The following is a 15,408-nucleotide window of genomic DNA, read 5'->3' as shown; positions in this document are numbered from 1 at the left end:
ACGAAATTAGTCACTGTTTCTAATTGCGAATTTAAAATGTCAGAATAAACAACAATATAAAATTTGAATCCCATAAGTTTTCCTGTAATTTGCTTCACCTCTACGAGGCTTTGGGACGTGGGTATATTTTTCCCTGGGTGTAGGCTTCTCGCAGTATTTACAAACGCAACGATTTCTTAAGTTTCCCAACTTGTAATGTGTAGTGAGACGGTTCAATCTCCCCATGACCACTAAATTAGCAGCCAAGGAATGCGGGGAAGACTGAAAAAATATAGAAAAGAAATTCTGAGGGGTTTCAAACTATTCTGCACATGTTAAGACTCATCCTCCAATAAACTTGTGTATATTTTTTGTGGCAACAACTAAACGTACATACACTTTTTCCCCTGTGTTATTGGAACTATTTAACCTTTCCTCTAAAGTTTTAATTCTCTGTCAGACAACAAATTAAATTTGTTTATTGAATTCCCCACAGAAAGGTCTTGTACACATTACAACTTACTTCTAAAATGTAGTGTGGTGCCGAAGGTCCATTGTGTGTTTATAAATGTTTGGTAATAGAGTATGAAACTAATAATAATCTACTTGGTTAGACAAATCATTCAGATGATTGTTTTTGTCATTGATTTTTAAGTATAAAAATAATAAACTGTATAAAAGATATTTAGCAACATTGTCCTTTAAAAGGTGAACATTTTGAAGTTTGTACGCTGTTTCTAGCTGAAAGTATGCCACAGTAGTTAGGCGCCAATAAAGGCACGAAGACGGAAGTCATAATAATAATAATAATAATAATAATAATAATAATAATAAAGATTAGGATATCATTATGCAAATGTGGTATTCATTCCTAATACTAAAAGCATGAAATCAAACCTTGGAAGATGTTTAATTTTTTCATCAAACTTTGTCTATGCATATGAATTTTCCAAATCCTTTTAAATTTTTTCAATCACTATACTATTGCATACAGAGGGCCACATTCTAAATAACATATGATTCTGACTAAAATCAATATCACTGCAATTGAAACATTATATTATATAACATTGCATAATCGAATAAATTATAATATTGTTTAATTAATCGCACATTTAATACTCCCATGTTGTGCACACTGTACGCACATATAATTCCAGATGCATTCTCTAACAGCCGCGTTTGAACCTGCAAGTCAAACTCGGGGCATTAATTTACTCTCTACTTTTTTCATTCGGTGATTTCCGTAAAAGCGTATGCGAACGATATTCGTGATTATGTCATCCTCGCAGAATCCCGCCCCCATTTTCCTTGGAGAAGACGGTCGGCCATTTTAGGTTTATCAGTCGTCATTTCACATCGCTACAGTAGGACGGAGAACGTCAGGACTCACTTTCATCAAATTTCTCTTACAACTGTTGTGGAGAATTGCCTACTATGAACTGAAACTCTTCCTAAAATCAAAAACAAGTAGATCCTAGTGAAGTGACGCATAAGCCAGTAGACTCCAGTTTCGAGTTGTAATTTTTTGCACCTCAATGTAGCTAGAGGAAATGGCTGTGGAAAGCATGACTGTCCATCCAAACTCCCCAACCAACCACGAACACAACAGTCTCCTGACTGACGAAAGGTCGAGTAATTCTACAATCATATTTAAATGAAATTATTTATTTGTCCTGTGCTTTTACACAAAAAGCCCAGGGGTTTTTTTTTGGTTTTTTTCTGTCAGAGGGATTAAACTCGCCTTTTCTGGAAAACGATTACAGAGGTAAAGAACGCCATGTTGACAGGACTACGCCAACTGGGAGGCCAAATAGCACCTGGAATAATGTTATTCCCTGAAATTTATTTATGTTTTCACAATCAGCGAGCAGTCGTCTCGGGCCAGTTCGTCTGAGAGGAAAATAAGACGCGATCGAAACAGCTGACGATACTTGAGCGCCATACGTTAACGTTACTCACCACTTCAACATTTACAAATCATCGGACAATTACCTGTCTTTTGTTAAGAGTCGTTGACAAACTAATTATCGTTAATTAAACTAGTCGTGTGTGTGCTGATTATGACTGTAAATGTCGCAGGTGCGAAACATCCAAGCGATTGTTTTTTTGATAGTCGTGGGCCTCTTCGGGCTAACTTAGCAGAATTAGCTTGTTAGCTAACGTTATCGACGAATGCAGCAGCCAAGAGAGAGGGGCACTAATTTATGGCTAAGTTTATCTTAGTAGTTATTTTTATATTTGAATATATCGCTAACTGGCGATGTCAAATCACTTCCCATGCGTTTAGATTTTAAATTGTTTTTCACTCCGTTAAAATCTACTCGACAGTAGGCGTCAACGTATTGCAAATGCTGTCGCTTAGCAATTAGCCAACAAACGTTAGCACTGCGCATTAAAAAAAAAACGAGTCGTTCTATTCCAATAACCCTTGTTAGAAAAACTTGTTATTGCCCACGAATACCCTGACATGATGTGGGCTATTCCCTTCTTATGTTAAATGTTATATATATAGATATAGATATATATATATATATTGTCAGAAAGATATTTGCAAGGTGTTGACTAATGGGCTTTAGAGCCTGTTTGCTGGCATTTGGAATGCATTTGTGCTGATTGATCTTGGATTTTTGCCTAACATATCCCTTTTCTTCACAGTCGTGCCCATACTGAGTCGTCCCAAACCCCCACAAAAGTCCCCCAAAGTGTGCAACACGTCTGCAAAGCATCCCAGCAGTGTTTTAAAGTCAAACACAAAACTTCCCTGTTTCCCAGTTGGTCCCACTAAAGTCCCACAAACCCCAGTACTGCCCCTAAAATGTTAGCGCTAGAGGAGAGGAGAGGAGAGGGGAGGGAGGGGGGGAGACCTTTTCAATGGTTTTGAGTGCAAAATGTGACCAAAATGTGAAGAAACCCCGTCACAGTAAGTATTCCCCATTTTAATCATGGCCCTGTGTTTTATAGAAGGAATTAGGTTATGGACTCGTCCTCTGAGCTAAAGATGTACCATATTGCATGGTAAATCCTTTGATTCACTCAACCTTAGACAAGAATATTCTTCTCACGTGTGCTTACTAGTAAGTTGTGTGTACAGTCATTTTACAGTTTGGTACAGTGTTGCTAGAAATAGAAACTTGTTGGCCATAGTTAAGATGGATGACAACAACTGCACAGACGTGCACTTTACAGCACATTTGTGTAGGCTTTATTAATAACTCATAAAAAAAGTTTCTCCTCTTGCCAGGTCTTTTTTGATCCTTTGTTTGTGCTGGTATATTCTAACTAGATCAACTTGAATGTTACCACTGGCCTGCCGTTTCCTGGCTGTACATAGAGAAATAAGGATGGAGTTTGTGTTTATCTGGCACTTTCCTGGCAGCAGGTGATGTTTGTATAGTATCTCAACAAGCCAGAGAAGCCATCGGCTTCTGCCTGTGGTGAATCCTGGTCACTCCCTAGTAACAACGACCTGCTTTCATAATGTTATGAGCGAGAGCCCTGCGCTGTGTCAGAAGAGTTTTTTTCCTTGTGATGACCTTCTGTGAGGTACAGGAGAGACTTGGCTGTGGAGTTTGTGCTGCTCTGGATTAGATGGCGATGGCTGGTGCAGAGCAAAGAATCAGTTAAAATTTAGCTAAGTGTTGGAAGTTGACCAAACAGTTGTAGTGTTTAAAAAAAAAAAAAAACCCAAATTCACTGGAGTTGTTGGCATCTCACACGGAGGGTTTGTATTGATCCAGTATAGGCCAAAAACTTTACATAATTTTAAAATATATTTGCAGGGCTACTTTGCAGAAGTATTTGATAAACCATTGCTAAGTTTTGGACTGTAGTCTGCTTTATGCTGGGTTGTGGTACTAGATTATGCTTTGAAAAACGTAAAAATACAAAGTCATGTTTTGTTTTTTATTTGTGTTAATGTTTCTGAACCCTTACTCGCTGCCATGCTCTGCAGATGAACATTGTGACTGGCAGATTAAGCATAGATTATGAGAGGAATATTGTGGTCTCTTCAGAGGAAGTTCAGATTCTGAGGATGTGGTGCAGTTCACAAGTAGAGTGCAGCAGACATTTTGTTTTAAAGCAGGTCAAATACTCTAACCATCTGCTCCATCTCAGTTCACTGTGTACAGATTTCACACTCTAGGACAAAGCCTGTTTTTTAAGTTGTCAGATAACACAAGCTCCAATGTAATCACATTGCACCAGTGAATAAAGTGAACACTGTTCACATCAACCTGGCTTCAGGCCTCACTCCCAACCCTTTTGCAGACTGTACCCGTCAGCCTACTTTAGGTGTGGGCCTTTGAAAGGGAGAGCCAGGACCTGGTTATTTTAATAGAGACTTATATAAATAGCCTCTTCTTTGTAAATTAATTTGACTGTTGTTCTAGCCAGTGCCCTAAGTCATAAAACATCCTTGTCAGTAAATATGTCAGATAGAGGGGTCACCTAACTATAGCAGGAATTTGTATGCCCAGTAGGGAGATGAAGAAAATACATTATATATATATTAAACCAAAAACTAAAACTTTACTAGCTAGGCAATCAGAGCATTTGGAAGTTGGCATAGTAGAGCTATATTTCTCTTCTAAAATGAATATTTTTTATTTGTGTCAGGCTCTTTAAAACCTTTTCTCCTTTTCACGTCTCTTGACTGTATGCCTGCTTTCTCCCCAGTCTTTCAGCTTCCACTTTGCACTAGGAGGAGGCCTGCATGTGAACCATGTAAATTAGGATCATGTGAGGCCCTTGCAGTTGCTCAAAGTGACAGCACATCAGTAATTCCTTTTCTGTCCCTCAGATGTCCTGGTAGAATAGGGATCCTCTGAGGCTTAGCCATTTCGGAGGTTTGACCTTGTTTGTGTGGGCGTGTGTTTGCACTTGAAAACACAACTAGCAGTGCTTTTGCCAGATGAAATGTGTTTCTGCCCCATTTCAAATTGATCCAAGAATTGTACATTATGCTGTCCTCGTGGATCAGTGGTAGAGCATTAGGTTGGGATGCAGACAGCCGCGGGTTGGAATCCCACCCCACCAGGTGTGGCCCCACACACCCACCAAGGGCCACCCTAGTGCTGGTCCCAAGCCCAAATAAAATGTGAGGGTTGCAGCAGGAAGGGCATCCGGCGTCAAAACTCATGCGAAATCAATGTGCGAAACACTTTCTGCTGTGGAGGTCCCTGAGGGGACAAGCCAAAATCCGTTGATTTTGCTGTTTCAGACATAGTGTGATGGCCTATTCAGCTATTTAAATAAATCTATTTTTGATAGGTGTTATACTGTTTTGTGCTGAGGTGTCGAAGCTGTCCCTATCTCACGGTTGTGAATCTCTGTGTAAGCCACAGATGTGTAACCTCCATTTCTGTGCACTTTTTCCATATACAGGCCAGAGGACGGAGAGCTGGAGGAAGGTGAGCTGGAAGATGATGGAGGAGAAATAGGGGAGGAGGACATGGGTGGAGCAGTGTCTGCAGCAGCAGGAGGTGGTGAAGATGGAGGTGAAGACACAGGTGGAAAAGGTGAAACAGGAGGGGAAGGGGCTGTGGAGAGGCCTCGCCGAAGCAAGGAGCACCATGCCAGCAGCGGCTCAGAAGATGAAAGATCCCATCGTCGCAAAAGGAAGAGAAAGAAAGAAAGAGAGAGAGAAAGGGAGAAGCGGAGGGCCAAGAAGAAACGCAAATCCAAACATAAGGTAAGACTGAAAAAGACCCATCCACTTATCTGCATTTTTATCTAAAAAGAATGAACCCTTTGTCATTTTCTTTGTAAATATTCATCTTTTGCAGCGTCATGCATCATCTGATGATGACCACTCAGACTTCAGTGATGAGTCTGACTACAGTCCCAGTGAGAAGTGGAAATATAGGGAGTACAGTCCCCAGTACCCCCCATCTGTAAGTCTTATAAACGCATTTATGTTCAAATCTGTTATAGTATTTCTAGTATGTCGATATTCAACAATTATTCTTATGCATCTCCTGCTGTACGTTTTATTCTAGTCTCATGGAGGCTACGGTAACGCCAAGAAGGGCTACATGAAAATGGATAAGCAGAGCTATGGAGGCTACGACAACTATGAGGAGGATAATTATGAGGGAGAGGAAGAAGAGGATGTTGGGGAAGAAGACTACGACGACTTCACTAAGGAACTCAATCAGTACCGCAAGGCCAAGGAGGGAGGAGGCAGCCGTGGAGGGCGAGGTGGGTCCATGGTAGCTTGGTTAAATGTGTAGAGGTTGATATTCAGACAAATTCTACAGTAACAGTGTTTAATTTTCTCAAAACTTTCACTAACAGATCTCCCTGGCCTTCGGAAAAGTAAATATGCTTTTCAAATATTGTTCCACAGACAAAAGCCTAGTTGCATTCCTCCCCATGTGCTTGCTGTCTTACTTGTGACACCGTTAAATTCAGACAATGGAGCTTATTTGCCAGAGGATTCTTATCAATTCAAATTCCAAAGATAAGTTACTGACAGTCTCTGTAGCTTCCTCTTGTTTTTATTCTGTCTTTGCCTCTGTGTTCCTTCAGGGGGCAAAGGTCGAATGAAGAGCCTCAGAGGTCGTGGGGGAATGAGGGGAGGAAGGAGAGGAAGAGGAGGAGGCAGAGGAAGAGGAGGGAGAGGAGGAGGAGGAGGAGGAGGAAAGATGGGAGGAGACGACGATGGAGACGGCTATGGGGATGATATAGAGGTGGGTTTTAGATCTCAGAATGAAGACCATTGTGTGTTTCCTTTGGTTCTCTTTTATTTGCATACGTGTTTAAACATATTTCACTTGGAAGGAATCCAGTCAACAAATACCAGCCCTCGCTCTTCAGCACTGACAAGTCAAACTCGTTGGTGGCTTCAATATCAGAGTTATTATTTTTTTTATTAATACTCAAAATCTACAGATAGTTTTGGGTGTTACTCAGTGTAGTTGCTGTCATTTAACAGCAAACAATTTTCTTTAAAGAATGTAAATTCAGCCTTGCTTAAACGCTATTTGGATTCAGGAAACAAACTGCAGGTCATTAGTTGTAAACCGAAAATGAAGTGAGTTACATACAAGTGACACATGTTAAATCTGTCCTTACAGTATGGAGATGATGACTATGAAAACATGGGAGATGACGACTACGACGACTACTCAAAAGAACTGAATCAGTACAAAAAATGTAAAGACAGAGGTAGAGGTGAGTTTGTACTTCAGGTAGTTGTCCAATTGTCTGTATGCATGTATTTTCTTCTTATTCAGAGGATAAATTGTGGACAGCTCTGACTGGGTCTTGCTTTCTCACCCATGTCTGAAAGCATTGCTCAAAATTCTTCTCACTCTGTCTAAATTTTTGTGCACCAGGAGGTAAAGGACCCCGCGGAAGAGGCCGCGGGAAAGGAGGGCGGGGTATGATCAGAGGAGGAAAGGGTAGAAACAGAGGTCGAGGAAGAGGCGACATGGGGAATGATGATGACAACAATGGAGACATGGACAACGGGGTATGACTTTTTATGTAGTTGTTAACAGATGAGCTAAAAAAACACTAAAACATAATCTAAGTAGATCAATTAAATTGTTTTTGATGGTTTGTTTGTGTGTGATTAGGACGGAGTTGGATGTGATGGACCAGGAGTAGGGAGGCGGAATCACAACGAAAAGCACCAAGATAAGAAAGGAAAGGCCATCTGCAAGTACTACATTGAGGGGAGATGCACTTGGGTAAGATGTTTGTCGCATCAAAATGTTCAAAATCTCACACCACGGATCAGTTAAATGCTAGTATGACGCTGTGTTCTGTAAAATAAATTTCAATCCAATAAAAAAAGACAGTTATCAAATAAATGTAAGGGAAAAGTAAAAGTATGAATTACCTGAAAATTTAAATATTTGAGAATAGCTGTATTGGCTATGTGACACTACTGTACATTAGGATCCAAAATTCCCTGGTCAAATGCAATTGTGGAACCTGTTATGTGCAGCGATTATGTTTGATACAGACTATAATTAACGTTACCTAACACTGAACTTACAATTGTAATATTAGTCTTACTCTTTAGCTATATAACTAGCATCAACTGGACTTACCTCAATGACATTGCAGTTATGCAAATCTAATAAATGATATATCCATTTATACCTTTATAACAAAGCTTTACTTGGCACAAAGTCAACGCCAACGCAAGCCCCAGCCCGTGAAAAAAAGCAGTTGTTGGTTCTGGACCATCAAAGAGTTAGTTTGCTGTTAAAAATGCAAAGAACTGGTTCTAAATTCCAAAACAACCCTGGAAATGCCTTAGTGGAAAAGGGGTATAAAAGTCGTCGGAGCACACAGGTTTGATCGTGCCCTTTTTTAACCACCAGGGGGACCACTGCAACTTCAGCCACGATATTGAGCTGCCCAAGAAGAAGGAGCTGTGCAAGTTCTACATCACTGGGTTCTGTGCCCGGGCCGACCACTGTCCTTATATGCATGATATCCTTTACTGTTAACTATGCTGTGAGAATTCTGGGTTCATCATTAAAATGATCTTTTCTCCGAAAAGTATTTTTCTTTTAATAATTTAAACTATAAAGTTGTTTTTAGTAGTTGGAAGTTACATAATTTAAATATGATTGTCTTTTTGAAAGTATTTTTGCTTGACTCTCATTCTACGTGAATTCCCCTGTAAGCTGTTCCACACCACTGGTAACTGTGTTAATGGAGATGAGTGTATGTTCTCCCATGAAACGCTCAATGACGACACTCAAGAGCTGCTCAACAAGGTAGTAGACTCACAAGCATTTTCAAATAAATATCCTTGAATCATGTCAGATACACGCATCAATGTCTTTTGTCTTGTGTTGTAGATGTTGGCTGAGGATGCGGAGGCTGGAGCTGAAGATGAGAAGGAGGTGGAGGAGCTAAAGAAGCAGGGAATAAACCCTCTCCCCAAACCTCCTCCTGGAGTAGGCCTCCTCCCTACCCCTCCTCGACCTGTTCCTGTAGACACAAACACAGGGGCAGCAGATTTTGGTGGGCCTGCAGGAGGTGATTTTGGAGCTCCTCCTGGACCCAACCAGGGGCCCATAACTATGAAAGGTCACCCAGGACCAGGGCCTGTTCCTGGGCCCAATCCCTGTCCATGTCCGCCTATCCATGGCCCTGACGGAAGTCCCTTTCAAAGCGGGCCCCCGAATCCCGCCTGCCCTCCTCCACACATGGGCCCCCCACCTCCTGGTGGTGGGAGCGGAGGCGCAGGAAAGAAGATACCCTCATTGTTTGAGATTAAAGTTCAGCCGACAGGGCAGCTGGCTCAGAAACTGGCTGTCAGGTAAGAGATCAGCCAACAATTATTAAGAATAAAAGAAAATCTTTTTACTTTTAATACACAATCCCATTTTGAGTGAAGTATTGCTTTAAGTGTAATTTACAACTACGTAAAAATAAAATCCAACCCTGTCTCTGAAGAAATGATAGTACAGTAACATTTTTGTAAGGAAGATAAGCATTGTTTGAAGATGCTCTGATGCAGTGAATTTTCAAATAGAAGAAGTTTCATGTAATAAAATCTCACTGGGTAGAGCAGCAGGATGGGATGGAGAGGTCTGCGGGGGATTTTGGATAGGCTGTCTCGCTCAGCACGAGCTCCCCAGGTGCCTCCCTGTGGCTGCCCACTGCTCCCCCCCAGACTCTACCACAACACCACAGACTGTAGTTTGACTCCAGACCCCTGACAGTGGTTAGTTGTAGGCAAAAGAAGCACTTTGGTCAAAGGTCAAGGAAAATTATAGTTTTGCTTAAATGCAGAAAGACATGTTGTTTGGGTTGCTCTCAGGTTTTTCTGTTATTATGAACCATGATCTTTCCCTTACATTAACCATGTGGTGTAAGAGTCTGCAGTCAGACAAATTGGACGCTGTTATGCAAGATTAGATATTTTGGTGGAGAAGAAAAACATTGTCTGGTAACATTTTGATATGTTTGCTATCTGCCCGTGTGTTCCATTATGCTAATAGAAAACCAAATCCATACGTGCAGTTGCAAATTTCGAATATGAAACTAATAAAAATAAGTCATTTTTAGGAGATGTCAGTGTTGCTAATTTAAACTACTAAAATGAAGTGGCAGAAAAAGTAAAATACATGTTGTTATCATAATATTTAATGTGCATTCAGCTAGTACAGTTGATATCTCTAATTTATCATAACTAATATTCATTATTTTACTATATCTTCTTTTTGATATACTCTTCACCATTTTTGTTAATTCTGAAAGAATATTTGTACTAGCTGAGTGTACATTAGGTTTAGGATTCATTTTTCATCCCCTTATATGCTATTAGAATGTAGGAGGATCCCAATTTGTGTCTAAACCTTACATCATGATAATTTACATTTGCCTGTACTAATGTTTTGTATGATATATAATTTGTTATTACAACTACATAGATATAGTTTAGGCCAAAGATGGTCAGTTGGTTTGACAGATAAACCACCTGTAGACGCAGTCAGACCTGGTCATTGTTTTAACGCTAAACATTATCTCTGACTCGCTCTGCAAACAGGCCTTTGGAGATCCACTCTGTGTATCCTAACTTCTTCTCTCCTCCTCCCACCAGAAGCCAGGCTCCCAGCAGCAACCAGGCCCAGACTGCAGCACCTGGACCCCAAGGGGCTCCTGGTGCTCCCCCTACCCGCTTCCCAGCCCCTCCAGGCATGATGTCCCCTGAAATGCAGAACATGGGCCCCAACCTGACGATGAACCAGGGCCCCCCCAACATGGGCCCTGGTGGACCACCCATGATGGGTGGGTTTGTGTCTTGTGATGGCCCTCCACATGGAGGTACTATGCCTCCAGGTCCTCCTCAGGGTGGAGGAAATTTCTTCAATGACTACTTTAATCAGCAGGAGGGTATGAAGATGGACGGGGTGGTAGAAGAAGGTGAGAGTGAATTTCACCAATCAAGCTGAATAATTCAAACCTAATGATTTAAAACTTTCTACTGATGAGTACATGCCCTGTTCTCTCTTAGGTGACAACTATCAGACTTTTTCTGGAATGGACGAGAGAGGAGGAGCTGGGAAATTTGGTAATCAGTCTGGTGGTCAAGAAGGTTCTGGTAATGGAGCATCAGCCAATCCGGGAGGGATTTCTGTGCCAGACTTTCTACCTCCAGCACAACGTGTCCTGTTCATGAGGATCCAACAGAAGCAGCAAGAGGAAGAGGAACGAGCACGCAGGATGGCCGAGGGAGGGGCAGAGAAGAGTAGAGACACTGAAGGTAGAGTTAAAGCATTTAGTGCTCTGTGTTTAGAAGAGTAGCGGTGATTTCTTCGTAACACTGGGCTGTAGTTCCCTTTTCAAAGCTGATTGATAGCAGAAAATGATCCAACTTTCCTTTGTATTATTCACTGCAAACAAGCTACAAATGATGGTTTTGAAGACAAACCCAATCTTAGATCTTGTTGCTGCCAAGGCTATTTTTAATAGACCAGCTGCACCAAAGAGAAACTTTTTGGATTGATCTCACTCTTCCTCTGCAGATTCCACGTGAAGGCTGCAGGTTGTTAAAAATCTGTTGTTATTTTTTAACTGCGGCTTAAAACACAGATTTGAGCTTTAAAAATAGTTTTGTAAAATTGTATTGCTCTAATATGATTAGTTCTACCTTGTTTGCATACGTTTTTGTCATTCACAGTAAAATGTTTTCCTCTTATAGGAACTACTAATATTCCTCTTACAAGTCAGCTCCATGTGGCAGTGGTAACATCAAAAGTTTCACAATGTCCATTGACTGCTTCCCAACAGTCACCTCAGATATCACGGCTTTATAGTTTCCTGCAGGAATAATGCAACTTGTCAGTTGTTTTTATTTTTTTCCTAAACTGAACTCCACAGTTAACCCACGTCTGTCTGTTTCCAGGTGACTCAGGGAACTGGTATTCCAGTGAGGATGAAGATGGTGGTGGTAGTGTGACCTCTATCTTGAAGACACTCCGTCAGCAGACCCAAGCTCCTCAAAAAGCTGAAGGCCCCCCAAGTGACCCTCGTCTCCAGAAAGCCTCTCCTGTCATCCCTTTGGCTCGTCCAGCAGACCCCCGCTTGATTCGGGACCCACGTCTGGCACGTTCCGCAGAGTCGTCCCAAATGTCCGACTCCACCCACTCCGTCACTTCATCTTCCTCTGGACCACCTGCAGACCCCAGGTTAGCCCGGCTAGCTGCTGCTACCTCAGCAGGATCCACCTCCCATTCACCCCCTGCCCCTAAACCAGAACCCCCTCTCGTCTACAAGCCCCCACCACTTACAACCCCGGCTGCAGATGAGGAGGAGACAGAGCGTGTTCTACGGGACAAACCAGTCCCCATTCCTCTGGACCCACTCATGGGGATGGCTCTGAGAGACCCTCGCTCCCAGCTGCAGCAGTTCAGCCACATTAAGAAGGCTATAGTTCTTCACATGCCAGCCTTCTCCAAAACTATCACCTGGTCGCCTGAAGATCTACTCCCACTCCCCATCCCCAAACAGGATCTCCTTCCACTCCCACCGGGCATCCCTCCCGTGTCCTCCCTAGACTCACGTATGTCCCGTGCCCAGCAGCAGCTCCACACGCCGATCCCTCACTCCCAGCCTTCTCCTGCACAGCCTCCTCCCACTGTGGACCCCCCTGCTCCCACTTCCTCCACCTCCTCCCTCCCAGACTTTGAGCTTTTGTCTCGTATCTTAAAGACTGTCAACTCCAGTCCGTCCCAAACCCACTCCCCCCCTCTCTTACCTGCCCCTGCTCCCCCTCTGTCGCTGATGGCTTCACCTCCCTCTGTGCCCGCTGCACCTGTAGAAAAGCCCATTGACCCCCGTGTGGCTCGGAAAGCCCCCACCGACCCCCGCCTCCAGCCACAGAAGTCTGCACTGAAGCAGCCATCAGATTCAGCACCTCCTCCTGTCCCTTCTACAGCTCCAGCTACATCCAGCTCTCCTCCCCCAACCATTGCCCCTTACGACCCAAGGCTGCTCTCCTCGGGTGGGGCAGGGCGTGGTGTGGGGACTGGGGCACCAGGGGGAGCCAGTGTGCTGAGCAGCATCAGTCTGTATGACCCTCGGACTAACAAGCCTGGCAGCCCTGGAACCAGCAGTGGTTCTAACAATTCCCCCATTTCAGCCAGCACAGAGTCCAAACCCAGCGATCCTACGACAGGTAAGCCCAAGTCCAAGGAGCCCCTTTTTGTTCGAAAGTCTGCGCTGGACCAACCAGAGCCGGAAAAAAGCAGTGAACAAGGAACAGATCGATACAACAGCTACAATAGGCCCCGGCCCAAACCTGCACCTTCACCTAACTCCATATCCCAGGGTGGACCTGCTGTTGCTGGTGCGGCCACTGCTGTAAGCCAGAGTGCTGCTGCAGACCAGGGGCCTGCCGGCATCCACAACCTGCCAGTGTCCTCTCTGTTTGGTGTGGTTAAACAGGCAGCCAAGCCTGGTGGGACAAGTAGCCCCTTTGGTGGAAACAGCCCTGCGCAACCTGACCAGGCAACGACTGAGCAGGACAATGCCTCACTGAAGGAAGTTTTCAAAGGCTTTGACCCCACGGCCTCTCCTTTCTGCCAGTGAAGACCCTCCTCTCAGTGACACTGGAACCCTAACATGTGGTCAGGCTGGTTTTAACATTTAGGTTACTGACAAGATCAGTGAAGCAGAGAGAGAGGAGCTCAGTGGGGCCTGTAAGAGTGGTTAAAGGAAACCTTTGTGAACACACACACACACACACACACACACACACACACACACACACACACACACACACACAGAGCTTACCAGTGTTGTCGATTCAGATTCTATAAAAGACTCTTGGGTTATGGGAAGGGTTTAAAATTAAATCTCTATTTTAAACAAGCTTATTGATGTATAAATAAATGTATTCAGCATCTCAATGCCTAATGACAACAGTTATTCAGTCAGCAGCAAAAACACATTTATACGCAATGAACGTTTTAGTTTCATCATCTTTAATTTCAGCTCCTCTGCTCGGTTTTTGATGAGCTCATCGGTATCTTTGGGCAGTTCAGATTTGGCAGTGTTCATGGCAGCAGATGACACAAAATATTGCTCATTTGTGGTGTTTTTGTGGTTCGGTGAAGCAACGTCTTCTGCACCGTTGCCCATTAGAAAAACCCTTTATTCTCTTTATAAGCTGTTCATTTTTGTAAAACAAAAGGCTACATTTTGTCACAAAAACTCACCACAACACATTTTCTGCAGATAACCTGAATAAATCTGCTTGATTTGTTTTTAGTATTTATTTTTTTACTTTGTGCACTGTCAGTTTGTTTCCTCTGAAGGTTGTTAAGATTGTTTTAATGTCTGTAGCTCCTCCACATTTTCATATACTGTTTCATTTCAGATGTAGTACTCTTATCCAGAACAAGTGCTGTATCTTTGCTGTTACTGGTGTTGCTTTCTAACCACTACACCACTGATGTTTTTGTTTTTTGTTTTGCAAGTTTTTTGTTTTTTCTAGCAGAAAAACATTGAAATTGAAGAACATGTAGTTCATAAAGAGATTTTATTGACACAACAAGCACTACTTCCCTCCGTGCAGTAGAGTGACAGGGACAATAAACATTTGAGTTTGCTTTTTCTCTGCTGAAAATGTGATGTTACCCAAACCTGTAATTATAAAACTTTGGTCATTTAACACTTATAACATTTTGATTTACTGATTCGGAATACATTATCTAGATTTTAGCATCTACTTACTTTGTTTTATTGACTGAAGAATTCCGGAGAGTGGTTAATGGAATGGAGACATTTTCAGCCGTACAGCATCAATTTAAAAGCTTTTGGCGGCTGCGGTTGGTGACAATCATAAATGAAACCTGGACCTAAAATCAAACAAATGCAGAATCTGGCATTGATCCGTGCAGGTGCTGTTCCATCAGCCTGAGCTCAGCATAAACCTGTGTGAATGCAGACGGAGTGTGTTTTTCTCTCTCAAGCGTAGAATAGAAGTGAACACAACGTTGAGTTGGATTCACCAGATTCTACTTTTATACCACACAGAGCAGCGAGTGCAGCAGATGTACCTGTTCTGTCTGCCAAGCCAGTGACTTAATTGTCAGATTGGTTCCAAAACCTTCAAATGTGGATTCACTTGCAGAAGTTTTCAGCTTCCAAAATGTGAAGATTGTAACAGTAGTCAGGATCACCGTCGACAGTCTTGTGTATAAATGATCATTTTAATTTATTTTTTATACTTGAGCAAATATACTGTTTCACTTGTCGTTATTGAGCTGAATCATTTTATATGTGATTACTCCTCACCTCGGTGTGATGTAGGCAGCCTGTAACAGTGTGAAGACAGGAGAAAGGAATATTTTTTTATTTGTTTTGTGTATAAAGACTCAAACTAATGACAGATTTGCTATCGGCTGACTCTGAACAGGCCTTGAACAGGCCTGTTAGGAGACTGTC

At 42.5% G+C, this 15,408-nt stretch overlaps 1 protein-coding gene across 4 annotated transcripts; it reads left to right on the top strand.

The window, feature by feature from the left end:
* Window positions 1-1,308: 1,308 nt before the first annotated feature.
* On the top strand, window positions 1,309-14,485 carry zc3h4 (zinc finger CCCH-type containing 4). 4 transcript variants are annotated; one of them, XM_067507400.1, is made up of 15 exons: window positions 1,309-1,609; window positions 5,368-5,674; window positions 5,769-5,876; window positions 5,982-6,183; window positions 6,280-6,300; window positions 6,514-6,674; window positions 7,062-7,158; window positions 7,323-7,459; window positions 7,566-7,679; window positions 8,322-8,433; window positions 8,614-8,723; window positions 8,808-9,271; window positions 10,562-10,881; window positions 10,973-11,221; window positions 11,864-14,485. In XM_067507400.1, the coding sequence occupies exons 1-15, from the start codon at window positions 1,533-1,535 to the stop codon at window positions 13,546-13,548; spliced, it is 4,164 nt and encodes a 1,387-aa protein (XP_067363501.1). In that variant the 5' UTR covers window positions 1,309-1,532; the 3' UTR covers window positions 13,549-14,485. The 4 variants fall into 4 exon arrangements, with proteins under 4 accessions (XP_067363501.1, XP_067363500.1, XP_067363502.1 ...); XM_067507399.1 differs by having other exon boundaries at window positions 10,559-10,881; XM_067507402.1 differs by lacking the exon at window positions 1,309-1,609 and adding an exon at window positions 1,625-1,747 and having other exon boundaries at window positions 10,559-10,881.
* Window positions 14,486-15,408: the final 923 nt, after the last annotated feature.

This window comes from Channa argus, chromosome 6, assembly GCF_033026475.1.
Source record: "Channa argus isolate prfri chromosome 6, Channa argus male v1.0, whole genome shotgun sequence".
Lineage (NCBI taxonomy): Eukaryota > Metazoa > Chordata > Actinopteri > Anabantiformes > Channidae > Channa > Channa argus.
This window is presented reverse-complemented; position numbering and strand designations above follow the sequence as displayed.